The sequence below is a fragment of the Sus scrofa genome, chromosome 15, assembly GCF_000003025.6.
Source record: "Sus scrofa isolate TJ Tabasco breed Duroc chromosome 15, Sscrofa11.1, whole genome shotgun sequence".
Taxonomy (NCBI): Eukaryota; Metazoa; Chordata; class Mammalia; order Artiodactyla; family Suidae; genus Sus; species Sus scrofa.
Window position 1 is genome coordinate 139,662 of NC_010457.5, and position 19,423 is coordinate 159,084.

A 19,423-nucleotide genomic window follows, 5' to 3' on the forward strand; every position below is an offset into this window, starting at 1 on the left:
TATCTCAACATTTATATATTGATTTTTATTTTAATTAATAGCTTCTTGGGGCTTGTGTGGCAAACTGTGGAAAGATATTTCATTTAGAAGTATGTTCCCGTGATTTTGCAACAGAAGTACGTGCTGTGATAAAAAATAAGGTAAATTTTTAGAAGAGAAAAAATTTAAGTCATAAAATATACATATATTGTATTATTTTAACTATATGTAGCATTAATAGAGTTGTATAATAAATGAAATCATTTTTAGATAAATTTGAAATGAAAAAACTTCCTGTTCTAAAATTCAATGTTTGTATTTGTAGCATCAAAAACTGCTTTCCTCCAAAGCATATATATTAGTAATAATAGCTAATCTTTATTGCAGGTTAGTAAGCAGTCACTGCTTTAAGCATTTTATGTATGCTCTCTTGTTTAATGCTCTTGATAACCCTTAGAAGTTAGATTCTCTTGTCATTCCTATTTTATAGATATAGAAACTGATAGAAGTTAAGTAACTTGTCTAAAGTTATGCAGCTACCAAGTGGCAAAGCTGAGGTTCAGATTCATGTTTCTGTGACTCCAGAGTCCAGACTAACCATCATTCTGTCCTAATTCCCAATAGAGATGGTGAGCAAAGGAGGCCTTTATTTTAGAGCAGGGTGGAGGGGGTCTTTGTGTTAGTGTTGTTATTAATTTGCTTATAATAGAAACTCTAAAGTACGGTTTTCATGTTATTGCTGGCAGAAATCTCAGAATTTTAATTTATCTGATATAAAGTAATATAATATTGAGAACACTAAGAAAACATAGGAAAAATAACCTGTGAATAGAAAAGTTTCATTGTCATTATATAAAATGTAAAACATTGATGTTCAAAAAGGGTAATATTCTAAGAAACAGCTATATCTTAAAATATAAATAGGCATTTATCAAGTGCTTATCTAGGGTAAGTATTGTTGGACTTTTGTTGATGTTCATACAATTACAGAGAATTTTGGTGGTAATTCTCTTTGTTAAGTAATTCAGGTACGTATTTTAAGCATTTTTTTCTTTGCCTTTTCTTTAAAAGGCTCATCCTAAAGTATGTGAAAAACTGAAATCTTTAATGGTAGAGTGGTCAGAAGAATTTCAGAAGGACCCACAGTTTAGTCTAATATCTGCAACTATTAAATCTATGAAAGAAGAAGGAATTACTTTTCCTCCAGCAGGTTCTCAGGTAAGAGATTCATTCAGACTCACGGTTGACCCTATAGTATTTGGAAGGTATATGCTTTATATAAAAGCTAGGTGAAGTCTATCTGAATCATCATTACCCACTTCCACCTGACCCGTATCTTTCTAGCATAGTGCCTTATATTTAGTAGACATTGTAACTGCTGAGTGAATTACTTCTACAGATGAGAATGTTGAGAAGTGAGTCAGCTGTGTATAATCTCTTTAATGCCACTCTGAGTCTAGCGTCATGCAAAAGGCATAGATGTGTGAGAGAGCCCTTAAGAAATGTATAGTCAGTTTGAAGGGTACAAACTGAGAAAAGGGTACATGTGAGAAATAACTAAATTATAAGTGATAAATATGGATGAAGGGTACAAAGACTAGATGGCAGGAGGGAAAGGTAACTAGAGGCTAGGATGGTGAAGAAGGTAAAGAGTAGAACTGTTACACTGGAGTGTTTTTCAGTATGTAGAGAGGAGTAAAGAGGTCCTCAAAGGAGAAATGACAGGAACTGGTTCATGGACTTGAGAAAGCTCAAGACCTGTTTGTAGAAGAGTAAGTATGCCTGGAGTGAATGGTTTAGTTTACATATAAGATGGGTTGAGTTGTAAGACTGGAAATTTATTTGGGGACATGGGGGATAGCTTTAGTAGGACAGGGGTGGAGGTAGGGATAATCAGTCAGAGAGTTGATTGTTTATTTAGGTCTGTATGAGAAAAACGCAGCTGTATCTTGGGTTTTGCTCTCAGTGTCTCTTGTTCTCCAGTTAATGTTAGGATAGGGAAGGAGACTAAGAGAAGCACTGCACACTTGTTTTAGACTATAGTCTGGAGACACAGAAAGAACCTTTATAATTGATCGGCCTAAGGGTTCAAGGTAGAATTTTGAGGTAGAATTCTTATAAAATGTTAGCATTTTCCTGCTCTGTCCTTTCTGCAGGTTATTCTCAAAAATCTGTGTTAAAGAACTGGTTGATGGTTTAGAATCTTGGACACCTCTGTCTTCCATTCCTTTGAGTTTAAGCATGACCTCTGCTCTACCTGAAGAGCCACCACCTTCAGACACAATGAGTAGTAAAAGGAGCCTTAATATGTCTACCTAGAGCTACACCTGTTATCTGCATCCTCCCTCTTCTCTTTTCAGTCATCATCATGGCTTCTTGCTGCTGCTCCTCGTATAGCTCAGTGCCCACAGCAGTGTAGCAACTCTCACTGAATAAGAGACCTTAGACCATTGAGCAGAACTGCATTCAGGAAAGATTCACCTTTAAGTGCCTTCTGTATGCCAAGTTCTGTGTCAGATACTAAGAATTATGCAAAATATAAGCCAGTTGTGCCCTTCGTGAGTTTATAATATTGTCTTGAAAATTCTGATGTTTTGTTTTAGTATTTGAAAACAGCTATTTAAAATTGTCATAAAGACCTTCACTTTTAAGTGAAACTCGTTACATCAGTTTGTTTTTTTTAATCAGCATGTGCGAGTAATCATAGAGCTTGTGTTTTCTTTGAAAGAGTAGTTGTGCTCATTTACTTTGTACATTTACAGACTGTCTCAGCCGCTGCCAAGAATGGAATGTCATCAAACAAAAACAAAGAAGATGAAGACATAGCTAAAGGTAAAGAAAGGATCAAGCATGTGTAATTTAGTGTTGCTTAAAACATCCTTGACAGAATAATTTACGAAATAATTGTAATTAAATTGGATTTACTCTTAGTATTTTACTGCAAATCTAAACACTAGTAAGGTCTACAGAGTAGGGGAAACAGTTGTCATGATATGAGAATAATTGAATTCATAATCCTTGTCAGTAATATGTATTTAATGTTCTACCTTTGGAGAGATTACATTTCACCTTTTCTTTAATGCCAAAGTTATGAGTCAAGCACAGAAATATGTTCATGGCTTGTCCTATATGGAAAGCTACCCATATTATAATGTCACAATCTGTTTGCTATAAAAATAATAGCTGCTGTATATGACAGACTGTGATAATAGGGAATGAGATGAGCAAAAACTTTATTTTAAAAAATATCATGATTCTCTGCCTGTCCCCTTTCCCCCGCAAGAAAACTGTTTAGCATTTAATTAGACAAATAAAATATTCACTTGATTTATTCTTATTAACTATTACATAATTTTTTAAGTTTAAAAAATCAGAATTAATTCTGGCGGTCTTGTTTTCTGCAATTTGATTTTTCAAACTAGCTATTGAATTATCATTGCAAGAGCAGAAGCAGCAGCACACAGAAACAAAATCCTTATATCCATCTGCAGAAATTCAGTTAAATAATAAAGTTGCAAGGAAAGTGAGAGCGTTATATGATTTTGAAGCCGTTGAGGACAATGAACTCACCTTTAAACATGGTGAAATTATTATTGTTTTGGATGACAGGTATGTTTAAAATTTTTATTTCTGGAATATTTTGAAGTTATTGAGTATAACATCCTTAATTTAGAGTGCTGGATATTCAGCTTTTGACTTTGGTGTATTTAAATTGTAATAGAACCTTTTCTACCTTAGTTATTTTTTTCTAAAATTAGTTAGCCTGGGTAATATGAGTTTCTTATTTTTTTGTTAAATTTGATAATAAAGTATTCTTTATGCCTTGTATTAAAATTTTATTAAATAATATTGTGTATTATCACAGTTGGGAAACATAGAACTATTCAATTATCTGAATGCATTTACATTGGGGGTTACTGGCCAAAAAAAAAAAAAAAAAAAAAACTTTCGGAAGAAATACAGCTATATTACCTTTGATCAGAGCAACCAAAAACTATGCTTGGCTCCTCCCCAATTCTTAATCTGCTGCTGCCTCTCCCTCACAATTTCTCTATCACTTAAAGTTTTAATAAAGAATAGATCTATCTATATTGGGCCTAATTCTGTTTTACTTTGCTTTTAAAAGGAGATGATGGAATTTAGCACAAGAGTGAGACCTAACAGCTTGTTGCTATGAACAGAGATTGCAAATGTATTGGTTTCCATTATAAATAACTTAGTAATGGAGTTCCTGTTGTGGCTCAGTGGGTCCCGAACCCTACCAGTATCCATGAGGATAAGGGTTCAATCCCTGGCCTTGTTCACTGGGTTAAGGATCCAGCATTGCTGTGAGCTGTGGTATAGGTTGCAGACCCCGCTCAGATCTGGCATTGCTGTGGCTGTGGCATAGGCTGGCAGCTGCAGCTCCAATGTGACCTGGGAACTTCCCTAGCCTAGGAACTTCATATGCCGCCAAGTGTGGCCCTAAAAAGCAAAAACAAAAAAAGTTAGTAGGGATAGTATATATATACACACACACACACACACACACACTTATATACATATATGCATATATATATATATGTAGTTTTTTTATGGCTAGATACACAAAATGGTTTTACTTAGCTGCAGTCAATATTTATTGAGAAAATATTATGTAATATGCTGTGTTTATAATAAAAAATGAACGAGGACACAGTTCTTTCTTTATAAACCCTAGAAAAAAGTAAGAGAGTTAAAATTACTTTACAGGTAATTATGTGGGATGCAGGTTGTGAATGCCGTAAGTAATGCTGGGGTCCAGAAGAGAGCAGAGTCACCCCTGTATAAGCTTCTAGGACAGAAGGCTTATCTAGGGGGGTCACTTTCAGGTGAACTTTGATTTTTGAAAAGACAGGAAAATTTTTATAAGAAATTGAGAACAGGAAGATAAAGGTCTCTTACATTCTTAAACAGTCAAGGTAGCACTAGAAAACCATTTTTTTCTCTTCTTTTTAAAATAATCATTTGGAGTGGAGCACATGAACCTTAAAGGAGAGTAAATACATATGAAGGTGAAGAGGTAGCACAGGTTCTGAACACTGACAGAAATGTCAGGCTTCTGAGTATAGTTTGAGTTAGCATATTTGTACAAGAATTTAGGTTTACACTTCTCATACCCTTATACAAGTATAAAACTAGGAACATTTGTAAAATAAATAGAAAAAAACTATAAAATGACAAGTTAGTATTTTAAGATTTAAGCTTTGAACATTACTTTTATGTAATAAGAAAAATTCCAAAGTATATTACTCCTCACAGGTGAATACAATACTGATCTGTGGCACAAGTGCATCATCATTTGGCTTTAGCAGGTCTGTCCTCTACAGTGCTGTGATGATGCAATTCTCTGATTTTGTCTTCTGTGATTGTTGTGATTCCTTCATACATATTATATCCCTTGATGTCCTTTGGTGTTAAGTATCCTTTATGGTCTTCAGGCTTGAAGTGAGTAAAGGGTTATGTTATTGTGGTGCATGTGCCTTTTCACTGACGTCTAATTAAAGCACAAATTCATTAAATAATTTAGATTCATAATACAGTTTTCAATTAAGGGTTATTTCTGTGTAACTGCTAGGAGAATGCAGCACGAACACGATGGAACATGTAGTTGATTTCTGCTGTTTTGATGTTAGGAGACCCTAATCTTAAAATTGCCATAGATATGCTCGTCAACACATGCAAGTTAAATATTGTCCTTTTGGGTGATTGGTTATCACTGGTAAGATTTTATATGCAAATGCGAACGTGGGTATTAAACGGCAGTCTTAGACTGGAAGGTGGTCATCTAGATGATCTAGAATATAGCTGTATCCATTATTTTTATATTGCTTTTGAAACAAAAGTAGATATAAAATTTCACATATAGAACTTGAAGTCCCTTGAAAACACATTTTTCTTTGACTTCAGTTTACAAAACAGTGAGCTGATAGACAAGGCACATATTTCTTATTAATGGAGTATAGCAAAAAAGCTTTTCACTGCTTTATCTCGCCATTCCTTGTTTGTTCTGTATGTACCATTTCAAATAATAAGTGGAATTCTTGCAGTTCTAAAAATGCTGTGTTGTGATTAGACCTCTATGGCATTGTTGGTTCTCTCTGCCTGGAAAGCTTGTCAAAAGAGGCAAACACATTTAGCAGAAGAACTTTACTTGCAGGGCTTGCAGGGGAGTCCAGGCTTCAGAAGGATGGCTCCCCAAATTGAAAAATAAGACAGGTATTTTGAGGAAAAGACCCGCACATGATTACCAGTGTTGTATGTTTGTGGTAGAAATAGCACTTTGCTCACATAATTTTCATATCCACAAAGGGCATCACCTATCTTTAGTCACTGTCATTGCAAAAGTCAGCAGGTTGTTTTAGTTAAGTCAGTAACTTATTGAGACCTAAAATGAGACAGGATAATTTTGGTTTTTGACTAAGTATGCACAGTTTTTTGTTTCTTTGTACTTTTATTTTCTTGCTTATCCATAATGCCAGCAGGGCAATTGTCATTTTTATTTCCATAGCCCTAATTTCCTTTTCCTCCTGGCAAGTGTCTTCTTAACCCTCAAAACCCATGTTAGATTTTCCATCCTATGAGAAGTCTGTCATTTCTTCTCAGCCTTTAGTTCCCCATAGAGTGAGGAGTTCCTTCTCGGTGCTCTTGACGCTTCCTGAACAGAAAGGATAGCATTTCTTTTCTTTTTTTCTTTTTGTCTTTTTTTTCTCTTTAGGGCCACACTTGTGGCACGTGGAGGTCTCCAGACGAGGGATCGAATCAGAGCTGTAGCTTCCGCCCTACACCACAGCCACAGCAACAACAGATCCAAGCTGCGTCTGCAACCTACACTACAGCTCACGGCAATGCTGGATCCTTAACCCACTGAGCAAGGCCAGGGATTAAACCCGCGTCCTCATGGATGCTAGTTGGGTTAACCACTGAGCCACAACGGGAACTCTGGATAGCATTTTTTTATTATATTGGATCATAGTTACTTTTTTTTTTTTTTTTTTTTTTTTTGGTCTTTTTAGGGCTGCACCCATAGCACATGGAGCTTTCTAGGCTAGGGGTCAAATCAGAGCTGTAGCTGCTGGCCTACACCACAGCCATTGCAACACCAGATCCAAGCCATGTCTGCAACTTAGACCACAGTTTATGGCAATGCTGGATCCTCAATTGCTGAGTAAGGCCAGGTATCGAACCTGAGTCCTCATGGATACTAGTCTAATTCGTTTCCACTGAGCTACCATGGGAACTCCCATAGTTACCTCTTTACATGTCTCTCCCACCAGATGAGTTGATACTGAAGGGGGTCAGCACTTCCATGGGTGGGAGGAGAAAACAAATCCCAGAAGGTGAAGCAAGATAACACGTTCTTAGTTGGTAGGCGAGGGTTGAAAAATACTGCACTGGATTTTAAATTTCTTGAGGGCAGAAACTGTGTCTTAATTATCTTTGTAATTTCAGTGTTTAGCCTCTTTGGTAGGCTTTCATAAATGCTAGCTGAATAATCAGTATGTTGAAAGTAAAGTTTGTATCATATTTCACTCAGCTATAATATAATCTCTTAATATAAAAAACTCATAAAGGTGGCATTTAAATTTTTTCTTAATTATTAGACAGTTTATGTAAAATTGCTGAGTTACCTTAATTTAGGAACTTTAAATTGAATGATATTTGAATGAATATTCATAAACATTCCATAGAATCAACTGGTTGTCATATAAAGCTGAGTTAGGGCTGGGTAGGAGTCATGCTTCAATATACCATTTGATTGTTTTGCCTACTTTGTTATTCTTCATCAAAGAGTTTACAGTAGTGGTTGGGAAGGAAATTACCCTACATTGATTAGTTGGGCCGCTAAGAAAGTGGGACCAACATGGAATTTTTGATAGGTTCAAATATAATTCATGCATCCATTTCAACAGATTTGGGTTCTCTGCTTTATATAGAAATTCCTCTAATTTCAGAACTGTGGTTATCAGTGGGGAGAGGGAACAGGGGAAGGGCAAGGTAGGGTAGGAGATTAAGAGTTACATGTATAAAATAAAAAGATACAAGAATGTATATGGTACAGCACAGAATATGGTCATTATAATAACTATAAATGGTATAACCTTTAAAAATTGTGAATCACTGTTGTACACTGAAATTTATATATAATATTGTGCTACATCTATCTATAATATCAGCTACATCTCAATAATTAAAGTGTACCCCCAAAAAAAGTTCCTTTGAGTTCAACTTTTCCTTTTAAAATGGAAAGTTCAACTTAAAAAACATGCCTGTGGGAGAATTTTTCATCTTATGTGAACATCAGCAGATGTGATAGCTTAGAATTGTCAATACATCAGTTATTTTCTGGTTTTAAGAATTTGGCTGATATTTAGCCTTTTGTATATCTTTGTGGTATTTTTTTTAATGAAGGGGTGTTTTAGAATCATAGTAGTTAATTCATTCTGAAGTTTCATCTTTAAGAATGCTCATTCAGGAAATTCTCTTGTGGCACAGTGGGTTAAGGACCCAGGATTGTCACTGCAGCAGCTTGAGTCACTGCTGTGGTCCAGGTTCAATCCCTGGCCTGGGAGCTTCCACATGCTGCAAGCGTGGCCCAAAAAAGTGCCTACTCAGACTCACAGAAAGAATAAACTAGTCATTACCAGAGAGAAGTGGATGTCAGGGGTAGTATAGGCATGGGGCAGTGGGAGGAACAAACTATTGGGTGTAAGATAGGCTACAGGGGCATATTGTACAACACAGGGAATATAGCCAATATTGTGTAGTAACTGTAAATGGAGTGTACCCTTTAAAAATTGTATAAAAATTTTATGGTGTTCCCGTCGTGGCTCAGTGGTTAACGAATCTGACTAGGAACCATGAGGTTGCGGGTTTGATCCCTGGCCTTGCTCAGTGGGTTAAGGATCCGGCATTGCCATGAGCTGTGGTGTGGGTTGCAGACGCGGCTTGGATCCCACCTTGCTGTGGCTCTGGTGTAGGCCGGCAGCTACAGCTCCCATTCAACCCCTAGCCTGGGAACCTCCATATGCCGCAGGAGCAGCCTAAGAAATGGCAAAAAGACAAAAAATAAATAAATAAATAAAAATAAAATAAAAATTGTATAAAAATTTTAAAAAAATTTTAAAGAATGCCTACTAAGTCAAATTTTTAGAAAAGACTGGACAAAATTACCATTTCCAGATTCTATGTGTATTTACAAAATCCAAAAGAATTAATGATCAAACTATTAAAACTGGTAAAATTCATCAAGGTTGTTGGTTTTTTTTGCTCAGTATGCAAAAATCAGTGGTGTGCTTTAATCACAACTCTTAAAAAATGTAGTATCATTCTCAATAGTAACAATTTATGAATAATCTGAGAATAAATAGAACTAACAAAGCTATCTAAGGACTTGAAATTATAAAGTATTTGAAGGATGTAAAGAAATATAAATATGTGTAATATATAAATATAAATGGAGAGAGCTACCATGTTTATTATGGTGGAGAAACCTTAATATTGTAAAGACTTAAGTTTTCCAATATTAATGCATAAATTCAGTGCATTTCCAATTAAAAGCCCAATAGGACTTTTTTTTTCCAGAGAACTTAAAAATATTTTAATTTTAACATTAATATGGAAAATGTGAAGCTATACAGTAAATAAAGAAGGTACTTTCCCTGACTAACATTAGGACATATTAACAAGCTATAGTACATAAATATGTAGATTACTGCAACAAAATGGAATCCAAAAATAGGCTCATGAGCAGATAACAGCTTGTTCTTTGAAAGATAAGCTATCATAAATCAATAGAAAAAGTGATGTACTATTAATTTTGCTGGGATGAATGGCTTGAATTAGCTTCACATATTACATACAATTTCATTCCAAATACAGACCTAAACATGGAGAGTGATATAAAAGAAAATGTGAAACTATTAAACAATTATATAGGAGAATAGATTTAGGAATTCCAGGATAGAGGAATGTTTCTTTTTTTACCAAGTGTAAACCAGAAAGTTTGCTAAATTTGATTACAGGAACAGACAACAACATGCAGTAAGAGAAATCATAAGCATATGCTGAAAGACAGTGACAATTTGAGAGAAGGTATTTGCATAATCCAGATAAACAAATGCTGTTCAGAATATGTAAGGAATTCCTACATGTCCATGAAAAGAGACAACCCAGTGGAAAAAAAAATGGACAGAAGATATGAAGGAGCAGTTTACAGAAGAGGCACCCTGGGCAGCCTGCAAACTGTGGATGCTTGGCAGTGCCAAGGAGCACAGCAGTGAGACATGATTTCTCCTCTGTGATATCAAGTGTTATTTGGACACTTCTGCTCAGGTGTGAGCGAAAATGACATTCCCACATGCCACTGAGGGAAAGGGGGATAGTGAATTGCCACAACCACTTTAGGGAGCATTTGGTAGTACTAGTAAAGTGGAAAATGCTTATGTTCTGTGGCCCAGCAAGTCCATGTCTGTGAATAAGCCTGGAGAATTGTTGCATGTGTACCCTGAAATCTAGAATGATTATTACCCCAACCTTTAATAAGGGTGAAAGACTGGAAATAGTCGAAATGTTCCCCTGCATGAATCATCCATATTTGTGTGATCTTTAAAAGGAATAAACAAGATATGAAAGGTATTAACAAAAAGTTTAAAGGCTCAGTAATGATTAACATTTATAGAGGTGGCTCTAGATATATAGAGATAACATAGATATTTGTGTAATAGAGTTTACATTTATGGTAACCGAATAAAATACACACTTGAAGGAAGGCGGCATACCAACTCAGCGGTGGCCGCATGATGGATGGATGTTGATAAAGGAAATTTCAGTGCTATCTGTAATGTTCGGGTTTTTTAAAGATCAGAATAAAATGTAAGTTACTAATTCATTCTAAATTTAAGTATGGGAGTATGCATGTTTATTTGTGCTTTTCTATGTCTCTTAAGTTTAAGAAGACCTACTTTTATTTTTTTTATTTTCGTTTTTTATTTTTTGCTTTTTAGGGTGGCACCTGTGGCATATAGAAGTTCCCAGGCTAGGGTTGAAATTGGAGCTGCAGCTGCTGGCCTATGTCACAGCCACAGCAATGTTGGATCCAAGCCACCTCTCTGCAACCTGCAACACCAGATCGTTAATCTACTGAGCAAAGCCAGGGATGGAACCCGTATCCTCATGGATACTAGTTGGGTTCTTAATCCACTGAGCCACAATGGGAATTCCCCAAGAAGACCTATTTTTAAATATAGTGGGGTTTGAACTAGTATTTCCAAAGTAGGCTAAATTTAATTTTTGTTTTAATTACTCTTTACACTAATGTACTGAAATACAGAGTAGCAAATGACATTTTTGTATTACATTTTCAGTGATGCCAATTGGTGGAAAGGAGAAAATCACAGAGGAATAGGACTCTTCCCATCTAATTTTGTAACAACTAATTTAAACATAGAATCTGAGGCAGGTAAGTTAAAACTTAGGGAAGATTAAATCTACTGAAGTTTTTTAAACTTAAATTTTATGGTTCAGTTTGGAATATAAAGTAGATTGGCATTTTACCGTTGTTTTAAGTCACTTATTTATAGGCAATACAATTTAACCTACTTCTTACCAGGTTAAGGGGTTAACTTTTCCCAGGTCATTTCCAAGAGTTATTTCCTTATTGTATTTTAAATCATTTGAGTGTTAATATACATAGGTACATGTAAGGCATAAAAATGTACATGCAAGGCATTAAAATGTACATAGGTACATATAAGGCATAAAATACGAATGTAGGTATTTAAATCAACCTAATTATGGTTTCAGAGGCAGTTTGCATTTGTTCAGTACAAAGAATATTTTTTTTATTCATCACTGAAGCACAGTACCAAAGTGGGTAGGTGGTGGGGTGGAGGTTGGAAGACTGGTTCACAAGGGCTGAGTGTGATTACAAGGGGTTAGGAGTGCTCTTTAAGTTTTAGGCTTTTCCTCACCTTAATTTGATTCTAAGGAACACAGAATAATAACAAAATAATGTGATCCAGACAGTAGGTTCCTAATTCATATCTTCTAAACTCCACTCAGTTTTGCAGCCATAGACAATTCTCAGCTGCTGCCAAACATGCTGAAAAAGCTTCCATTTCTTAGGCAGGCTGGGAGTTGGGTGGAACTGAGTGTAAAGAACAGCTATTAATAATGCCATTAATGGTGAGGACCAAAAATAAAATTACTCAGTAGTGTGTCAGTATTAATTTATCAAGTGTTGTGCAGAATCCTTTGCTTGCACTGTTTTAGTTAATTCTCACAAGTCTTTGAGATGGGTACTTTTGTTACTGCATTTTAAGGATAAGGAAACTGAGGTTGACCTTAACGTGGCTAGTAGATGATAGAGCTAGGATGCCAAGGTCAACCAGTCTGCCGTTAGAATATACCTGTACTGACTCACTCCTGGACATATTACAGCTAATCCTTATAGTTCTAGAGAAAGAACTTCAGTTGAAGTCTCTCTGCGTTGTGTTTAACATCGTCTTTGTATGGGTGGAGTGATGCATTCAGTTAAAATGAAATTGAGATGAATACTGAGTACTCTGCCAGTATTTATACTTTTTATTCCTCTCGTCTGACTCTGTAAGTAGGTATGAAGATTGAAGACATTGGTTTTAATAACTTGATAGACCATGCCCAAGGAGTCCTATACAAGTGATTTCCCCTTGGCATAGACTGAAGAGATTGAGTGGCAGTTGTATAAAATGTCCTGGGTTTTCAGAAAATCCTCATGTTATGCTGAGCTCTACTCCTTAGGGCATGTATGAATGACAGATATATGAAATGAGTGGCTAACTGTTTTGGACTTAAAAATTCTTTGGTTATATAGATTTTTATTATGATTTCATTTCTACCAAAGTTTACTTTGTTAAAATATAGTTCATTATATCAGTACTACATTGAGCATTTAAATAGTTTTCTGGAGTTCCCGTCGTGGCGCAGTGGTTAACAAATCCGACTAGGAACCATGAGGTTGCGGGTTCGATCCCTGCCCTTGCTCAGTGGGTTAAGGATCCAGCGTTGCCGTGAGCTGTGGTGTAGGTCGCAGACGTGGCTCAGATCCTGTGTTGCTCTGGCTCTGGCGTAGGCCAGTGGCTACAGCTCCGATTCGACCCCTAGCCTGGGAACCTCCATATGCCGCGGGAGGGGCCCAAGAAAAGGCAAAAAAAAGACCAATAAATAAATAAATAAATAAATAAATAAATAAATAGTTTTCTATATATTTTTAAGTTATTTTTCAGTCCTCTCTTTATGAAAAGTTTTTTTGTGCGTGTGTTGCTTTAACTATTATCAGAGTTAGGTTGAAATCAAATAACCTTTTTGTATATATCAAAAATAATTTTGTATAGCCAGGAAAGAATGTAGGAGTTAATTCCTAAATTAGCTAAGTAGATAATATTCTGTCTACTCTCTTATACATTTGTTTACCCTCTTGATAACAGTGTTCAGGAAAGTGCCTGTAATGAGTCCCCATTAATACTGCTTACTTGTTCCACTAGAATGTAAGTTCCGTCGGAGCAGAGATTCTAGATTGTTTTATTCATTAGTATATTTCCAATGCTTAGAACAATAGTAAGGGCTAAGTAAATAGTTGTGGCATGAATGAATGAACGTATGTAATAATGTTTATTGATTATGAAATGTGATGATTATTCAAAGGCTTTCCTTTTTTTTTTTTCTTATGGATGATCACGGGCTACTTATAAATTAACGATTAATACACCAAAGTAGTTGCTGAGAAACTGAAAGTTTACTTTATTTCCGTAGCAGCTGTGGACAAATTGAATATAATTGAGGAGGAGGAGGAGGAAAATAAGAAATCAGAGCCTGAGCCTGTTTATATAGATGAGGTAGAGTCCTTCTTTTGTTTAATGGTTAAACTATCAAGATTTTTAAAATGTGTTGTCCTTGAGAATGCTTCAAAGAGTAAATTTTATATTCATTGAAATTAAAACTCTTTGTAAAGTATCCTGTTAACTTTTTTAGGATAAAATGGATAGAGCCCTGCAGGTACTACAGAGTATAGATCCAACAGATTCAAAACCAGACTCCCAGGACCTCTTGGACTTAGAAGGTACTAAGTGAATATTAGGGATCACTTTAATGTTATTGAATGTTTTAGCTATTCGTAATGTCTTAAATTTCTTCTACCTTGGGTTGCTTCCAGAGATTAGAAATCTCTAAAGGGAAATAGACTAGTATAGCAAAATAGTAAACATATTACTTGGAAGGTGTTGCTCCAACCCTCCTATCCTGTTCAATAAGGAAGTATTTACTTTTCCATAAGCCCATTAGTGAAATTTGCAGTCCAAAAAAGGACAGAATTAAAGATAACAGCGTATTAAATTAATCGAGTCAGAATGTTAGAAATTCTCATTCCTCTTTTAGTTCTCTTGTATCAAAGTTATACATGATCTGTGTTAACTTTGTAATATAATCATTTGATGCATGCTGGTGTATCTTTTTAGTCTCCGAGAAATTTGAAGCAATTAAAATAAATGTTGTTATGCCTTTTTTAATCCATTGGGAGAACAATCTCTGTGATAAATGGATAAATACTATTAAATTTTTTTAATAGAAGAAAGTCTGGTTATGAATCTAGATTATTGTGCTATTAATTGTATCAGTGTTTACATTTAGACATATATAAAATGTTTAATTTTGAAATGGCTTAAAATAAGTAAAAAGTGTTCATATCTATTATGTACATAATTATATATTTTATATTCTATCACTCAAGTTCATTTTATTCTAGCTAATAATAGTTTTCTAGATATTTTTAAGATTTTTGAGGTAATTCCAAATTTCAGTGTACTGTAAACACACTTCCAGAGGACATGGTGGGGTTTCTGTTCTGATTTTGACTTTGTCCTGGTCCCATGACATTAATATTGGTCCTGAATAGAATTAAAGTTAGGTCTTTTATATTCCTTTCTCTGGTGTAAACTTAATTCTCTATGTATTTTGCATGGTGTTGCACATTGGTGCTCTAGTGTTAAAAGTTACTGAAACTGACTTAAACTGGTTTTTAGTTTCCAGATTTTAAAATATTTTTGTATTTACAGACATTTGCCAACAGATGGGTCCAATGATAGATGAAAAACTTGAAGAGATTGATAGGTGAGATTCTTCATGCAGCAAGTAACAAGTTTAATTTTCTTACGTTTACTTGGTTTTGGCAGAATTTTAAGCTAGGGAGTTTTTGTGAAACGGTTTAATCTTTTGAAATTGTTTCTGTTTCCAAAACTCTTACAAACTGATAGCAGGATGGTACTTTTAATTTCAGTAGCAATTTTTTTAATGGCAGTAGAGTACACATAGAACAATGGACTCCTGTGGTATATGGAAGTTCCCAACCTAGGGGTCGAATTGGAGCTGCAACTACTGACCTACGTCATAGCCATGGCAACACCAGATCCAAGGGTATCTTCAGCCTGCGCTGCAACTTGCAGAAACACTGGATACTTAACCCCCTGAGTGAGGCCAGGGATCAAACCTGCATCCTCTTGGAAACTACATTGGGGCCTTAACCTGCTGAGCCACAGTGGGAACTCCTGGATTCCTGTTCTTAATGGTACCAGTGTTCATTTTCTTACTTGGGCTGGAGTGGAGGGGTAATGAATAATGAAAGGGAAAGTTGTTGAATACAGCACAAAATGAGAATAGGGCTCTTAAGCAAGCATTGCCTTGTTTATATCATGAGAAGTAGTGTTTGTGAAGCTTTCAAATGAAATGTCCTTTGTATTTCTGAGTCTAAAGCCAGTGTGCATACCTTCTCTTCTCATATTTCTTCCTTGTATTTCTCTTGTCCTTTTAAATTTCATTATCCCATCTAGTCTTACTCTTCTTAGGAATAGTAACACTAAAGAACAGACTGTTAGGGTTTCGAGCTTCTATCTTAGTTTTGCCTCCTTCTCTTATTCTTCTGAACTTTAATCTTAAGTCAGAAGGAGTTGGTGTTTAGTGTTCCCTCATCATTCCATGCTAGAGTCTGTTTACTGAACTTGTGTACCAAACAGTACAAGGAGAGCAGGAACTGCGTAGCTCAGTAAAGCTGGGGAAAAGATTCAAAAAAAGAACTGGAATTACTCCTTATCTGCCTTTACCAGAGTGGTAACAGCAAGATTTTTTCAAGTCACTGAAAATTGTAATCTTGTTCCCTGGGACATTTTGTTTTTGTTTTTGTTTGTTTTTGTGGGGGGTTGGATTGTTTTTAAGTTTTATTGACGTATAGTTGACCTACAGTGCTATGACAATTTCTGCTGTACAACAAATGGATCCAGCTACACATACATACACATCCATTCTTTTTCAGATTCTTTTCCCCCTGGGGTATTATTTTGTAAATTCATTTTCATTTTTTTACGGAAATGAAAAATAAATCCCTGTTGTAATAAATGAAACAATTGTAGTAGTTTCATCATATTTTATTGGTGTTATTTTGGAGAAAGCATTGAATATCTACTTATACAACTCTTTGGTTTCAGTGCAGGCATGTTAATAATGGTCAGTGAATAATCAAATGGGAGAAGATTAAAAAGAAAAATGGTCAGTGTTACATTAGCTGTGGCTGGGGTGCAATTATATAAACCTTACTGGAGCCTAAAAATAATCCATATCTTTTAACTTAGCAATTTCAGGCCTATGCCACATACATAAATATATATGCAAAGATTTAGCTCTTAGAGTATTTTTCATAGTGTTATTTATAACAACAAACTTGAAAGTAACTAAAATGTCTTTCAGTATGAGATTGGTTTAAAAAATTATACATCCACATATTCTACAATAAAAAGCCGTGTCATTGACAAATATCTATGTAAGGATGTCATACTACATAGTGAGAGAAAGAGAACATATGACAGTATAGTTTTATTTTTGTTTTATTTATTTATTTATTTTTTGCCCCCCCCCCTTTTTTTTAGGGCCACACTCGTGACATATGGAAATTTCCTGGCTAGGGGTCAAATCCGAGCTAATGCTGCCAGTTACAGCCACAGCCACATGGGATCTGAGCCACATCTGCAACGTACACCACAGCTCACAGCAACGCCAGATCCTACGCCAAGGATGGAACCCACATCATGGATCCTAGTTGGGTTCCTTAACTGCTGAGCCGTGAAGGGAATTCCCTAGTTCTATTTTTGTTGATAAAAAGAATATTTTCAGAGGAAATGGTCTAGAACAATTAAAAATTACAGTGATTATTTCTTCCTTTGTCTTTTTTTTTTAGGGCCGCACCTGCGGCATATGGAGATTCCCAGGCTAGGGGTCCAGTTGGAGATGAAGCCACCAGTCTATACCACAACCACGGCAACTCGAGATCCAAGCCTCATCTGTGACCTACACCACAGCTTACAGCAACGCCGGATCCTTAACCCACTGAGTGAGGCCAGGAATCGAACCCTTGTCCTCATGGATGCTTGTCAGGTTCGCTAACTACTAAGCCAGCTTGTCAGGTTCGCTAACTACTAAGCCAGGTTCGCTAACTACTAATAATCACTCCTAGAGTGATTATTTCTGATATGAGTTAATTATTTGAGAGCTCACCTGTTAACCAGTTTTCTCTTCAATTTCAGTTTCTGAATAGGCCAGGTGGCATTTTCTGTTCCATGCCCACTGACTGCAGATGCAGCTTCTCTTCTGGAAAATACTTACTGTTCTTCAACAAATTTTTATTGACTATTTACCCTTCTCAATCACTCAGAGTTGAATAAAATATTCTTTCATCCCTTGAATGGATCATCATCAGTTTGTTTTTCCTAGTAAGGAAAGCTTTACTGTCAGAATATTAAGTTTTACATTTCATTTCTATCTGTCATTGTACAGAATGAAATTTTGTAGCATTTATCATACTGGGAAATTATATTGGATAAATATGTAAATCACTCCAAAAAAAGTATAGGTAGAGTTATTGAAGAGAGATCAGTAGTCTGAACTTAACTATGTTCCAGGCTGTTCTAACAGTCTTTCCTACTGCCTTCCAAAAGTCATTTCCTACCGTCTCAGTCAGATGGCCCTTTTCATCCTTCTCCTGTGTACCCTTCTCATTCCTTTTGCTTGCCTTAATTCATGCGGCTCCATGGACCTGGCGTAGGCTTCCTTTTTTGCTTGGCCTATCCATCTGTCCTCAGGTGACAGCTTAAGTCCTAGCTTCTCCATAAAGCCTTTTCAGTCAGATTAATCTCCTCTAAACTTTTCTGTTCCCTGTTTCATTTATTTATTTATTTTTAATTTAAAAATTTTATTACTCAATGAATTTATTACATTTATACTTGTACAGTGATCATCACAGTCCAGTTTCATAGGATTTCCATCCCACAACCCAAGCGCATCCCCCCACCCCCCCGAACCGTCTCCTTTAGAAACTGTAAGTTTTTCAAAGTCTGTGAGGCAGTATCTGTTCTGCAAAGATGGTGTCCTCTTTTCAGATTCCACATGTCAGTGAAAGCATTTGATGTTGGTGTCTCATTGTCTGACTGACTTCACTCAACATGATAATTTCTAGATCCATCCATGTTGCTAAAAATGCGAGTATTTCGTTCCTTTTAATGGCTGAGTAATGTTCCATTGTATATGTACCACATCTTCTTGATCCACTCCTCTGTTGATGGACATTTAGGTTGTTTCCATGTCTTGGCTATTGAAAATAGTGCTGCAGTGAACATCGGAGTACATGTGTCTTTTTGAGTCATGGTTTTCTCTGGATAGGTGCCCAGGAGTGGGATTGCTGGATCAAATGGTAATTCTATTTTTTGTTTTCTGAGGAATCTCCATGCTGTTTTTCCACAGTGGTTGCACCAATTTACAGTCCCACCAACAGTGCAATAGAGTTCCCTTTTCTCCACACCCTCTCCAGCAGTTATTGTTTGTAGACTTTTTGATGATGGCCATTCTGGCTGGTGTAAGGTGGTACCTCAGAGTGGTTTTGATGTGCATTTCTCTAATAATGAGTGCTGTTAAACATCTTTTCATGTGTTTTTTGGCCATCTGTATGTCTTCTGTTTCATTGAACTTTGCATTCAATTATATGCTGTCTTATATCATTTGCTATTTTTCATGTTCTTAGCCTTGTCTCCCTAATAGAGTACAGTTTTTTTGAAGGGGAGAACTATGCCTTCTGTCTAATTTCTCTGTCCCAGGATAGTTCAGTCAAAATTTGTTACTACTTTGGGGTCATGTCTCATATCCTCGAAGGTGATCACAAGGGGGCGAAGTCATCTCCTGTGTTCCCCTGGTGTTTCATCAGCATGCTGGGTTATGTGGACCAGCTGCCTAGGGTTGATTCTTAGAGCCACATTTGTTAGCATGGACACTAATTTTTGAAGCTTCCTATGTGATTTGCAACTACCATTTCTGAAAATAGAATTTGACCTCCTTTTTGCAGTCACACATGCAAGAG

General features: G+C 36.0%; 1 protein-coding gene across 4 annotated transcripts in view; it reads left to right on the forward strand.

Moving 5' to 3' along the window:
* STAM2 (signal transducing adaptor molecule 2) overlaps positions 1-19,423 on the forward strand; it is a 53,363-nt gene that overhangs the window by 24,365 nt on the left and 9,575 nt on the right. For 3 of the 4 annotated variants that reach the window (XM_021076487.1, XM_013997328.2, XM_021076488.1), the window contains 8 exons: positions 42-140; positions 1,051-1,197; positions 2,742-2,811; positions 3,402-3,588; positions 11,364-11,458; positions 13,789-13,871; positions 14,008-14,095; positions 15,087-15,141. In XM_021076487.1, the coding sequence (XP_020932146.1) occupies positions 42-140; positions 1,051-1,197; positions 2,742-2,811; positions 3,402-3,588; positions 11,364-11,458; positions 13,789-13,871; positions 14,008-14,095; positions 15,087-15,141 (824 nt within the window). The remainder of the gene's footprint in view (positions 1-41; positions 141-1,050; positions 1,198-2,741; positions 2,812-3,401; positions 3,589-11,363; positions 11,459-13,788; positions 13,872-14,007; positions 14,096-15,086; positions 15,142-19,423) is intronic. The other variant, XM_013997353.2, reaches the window with a different exon arrangement.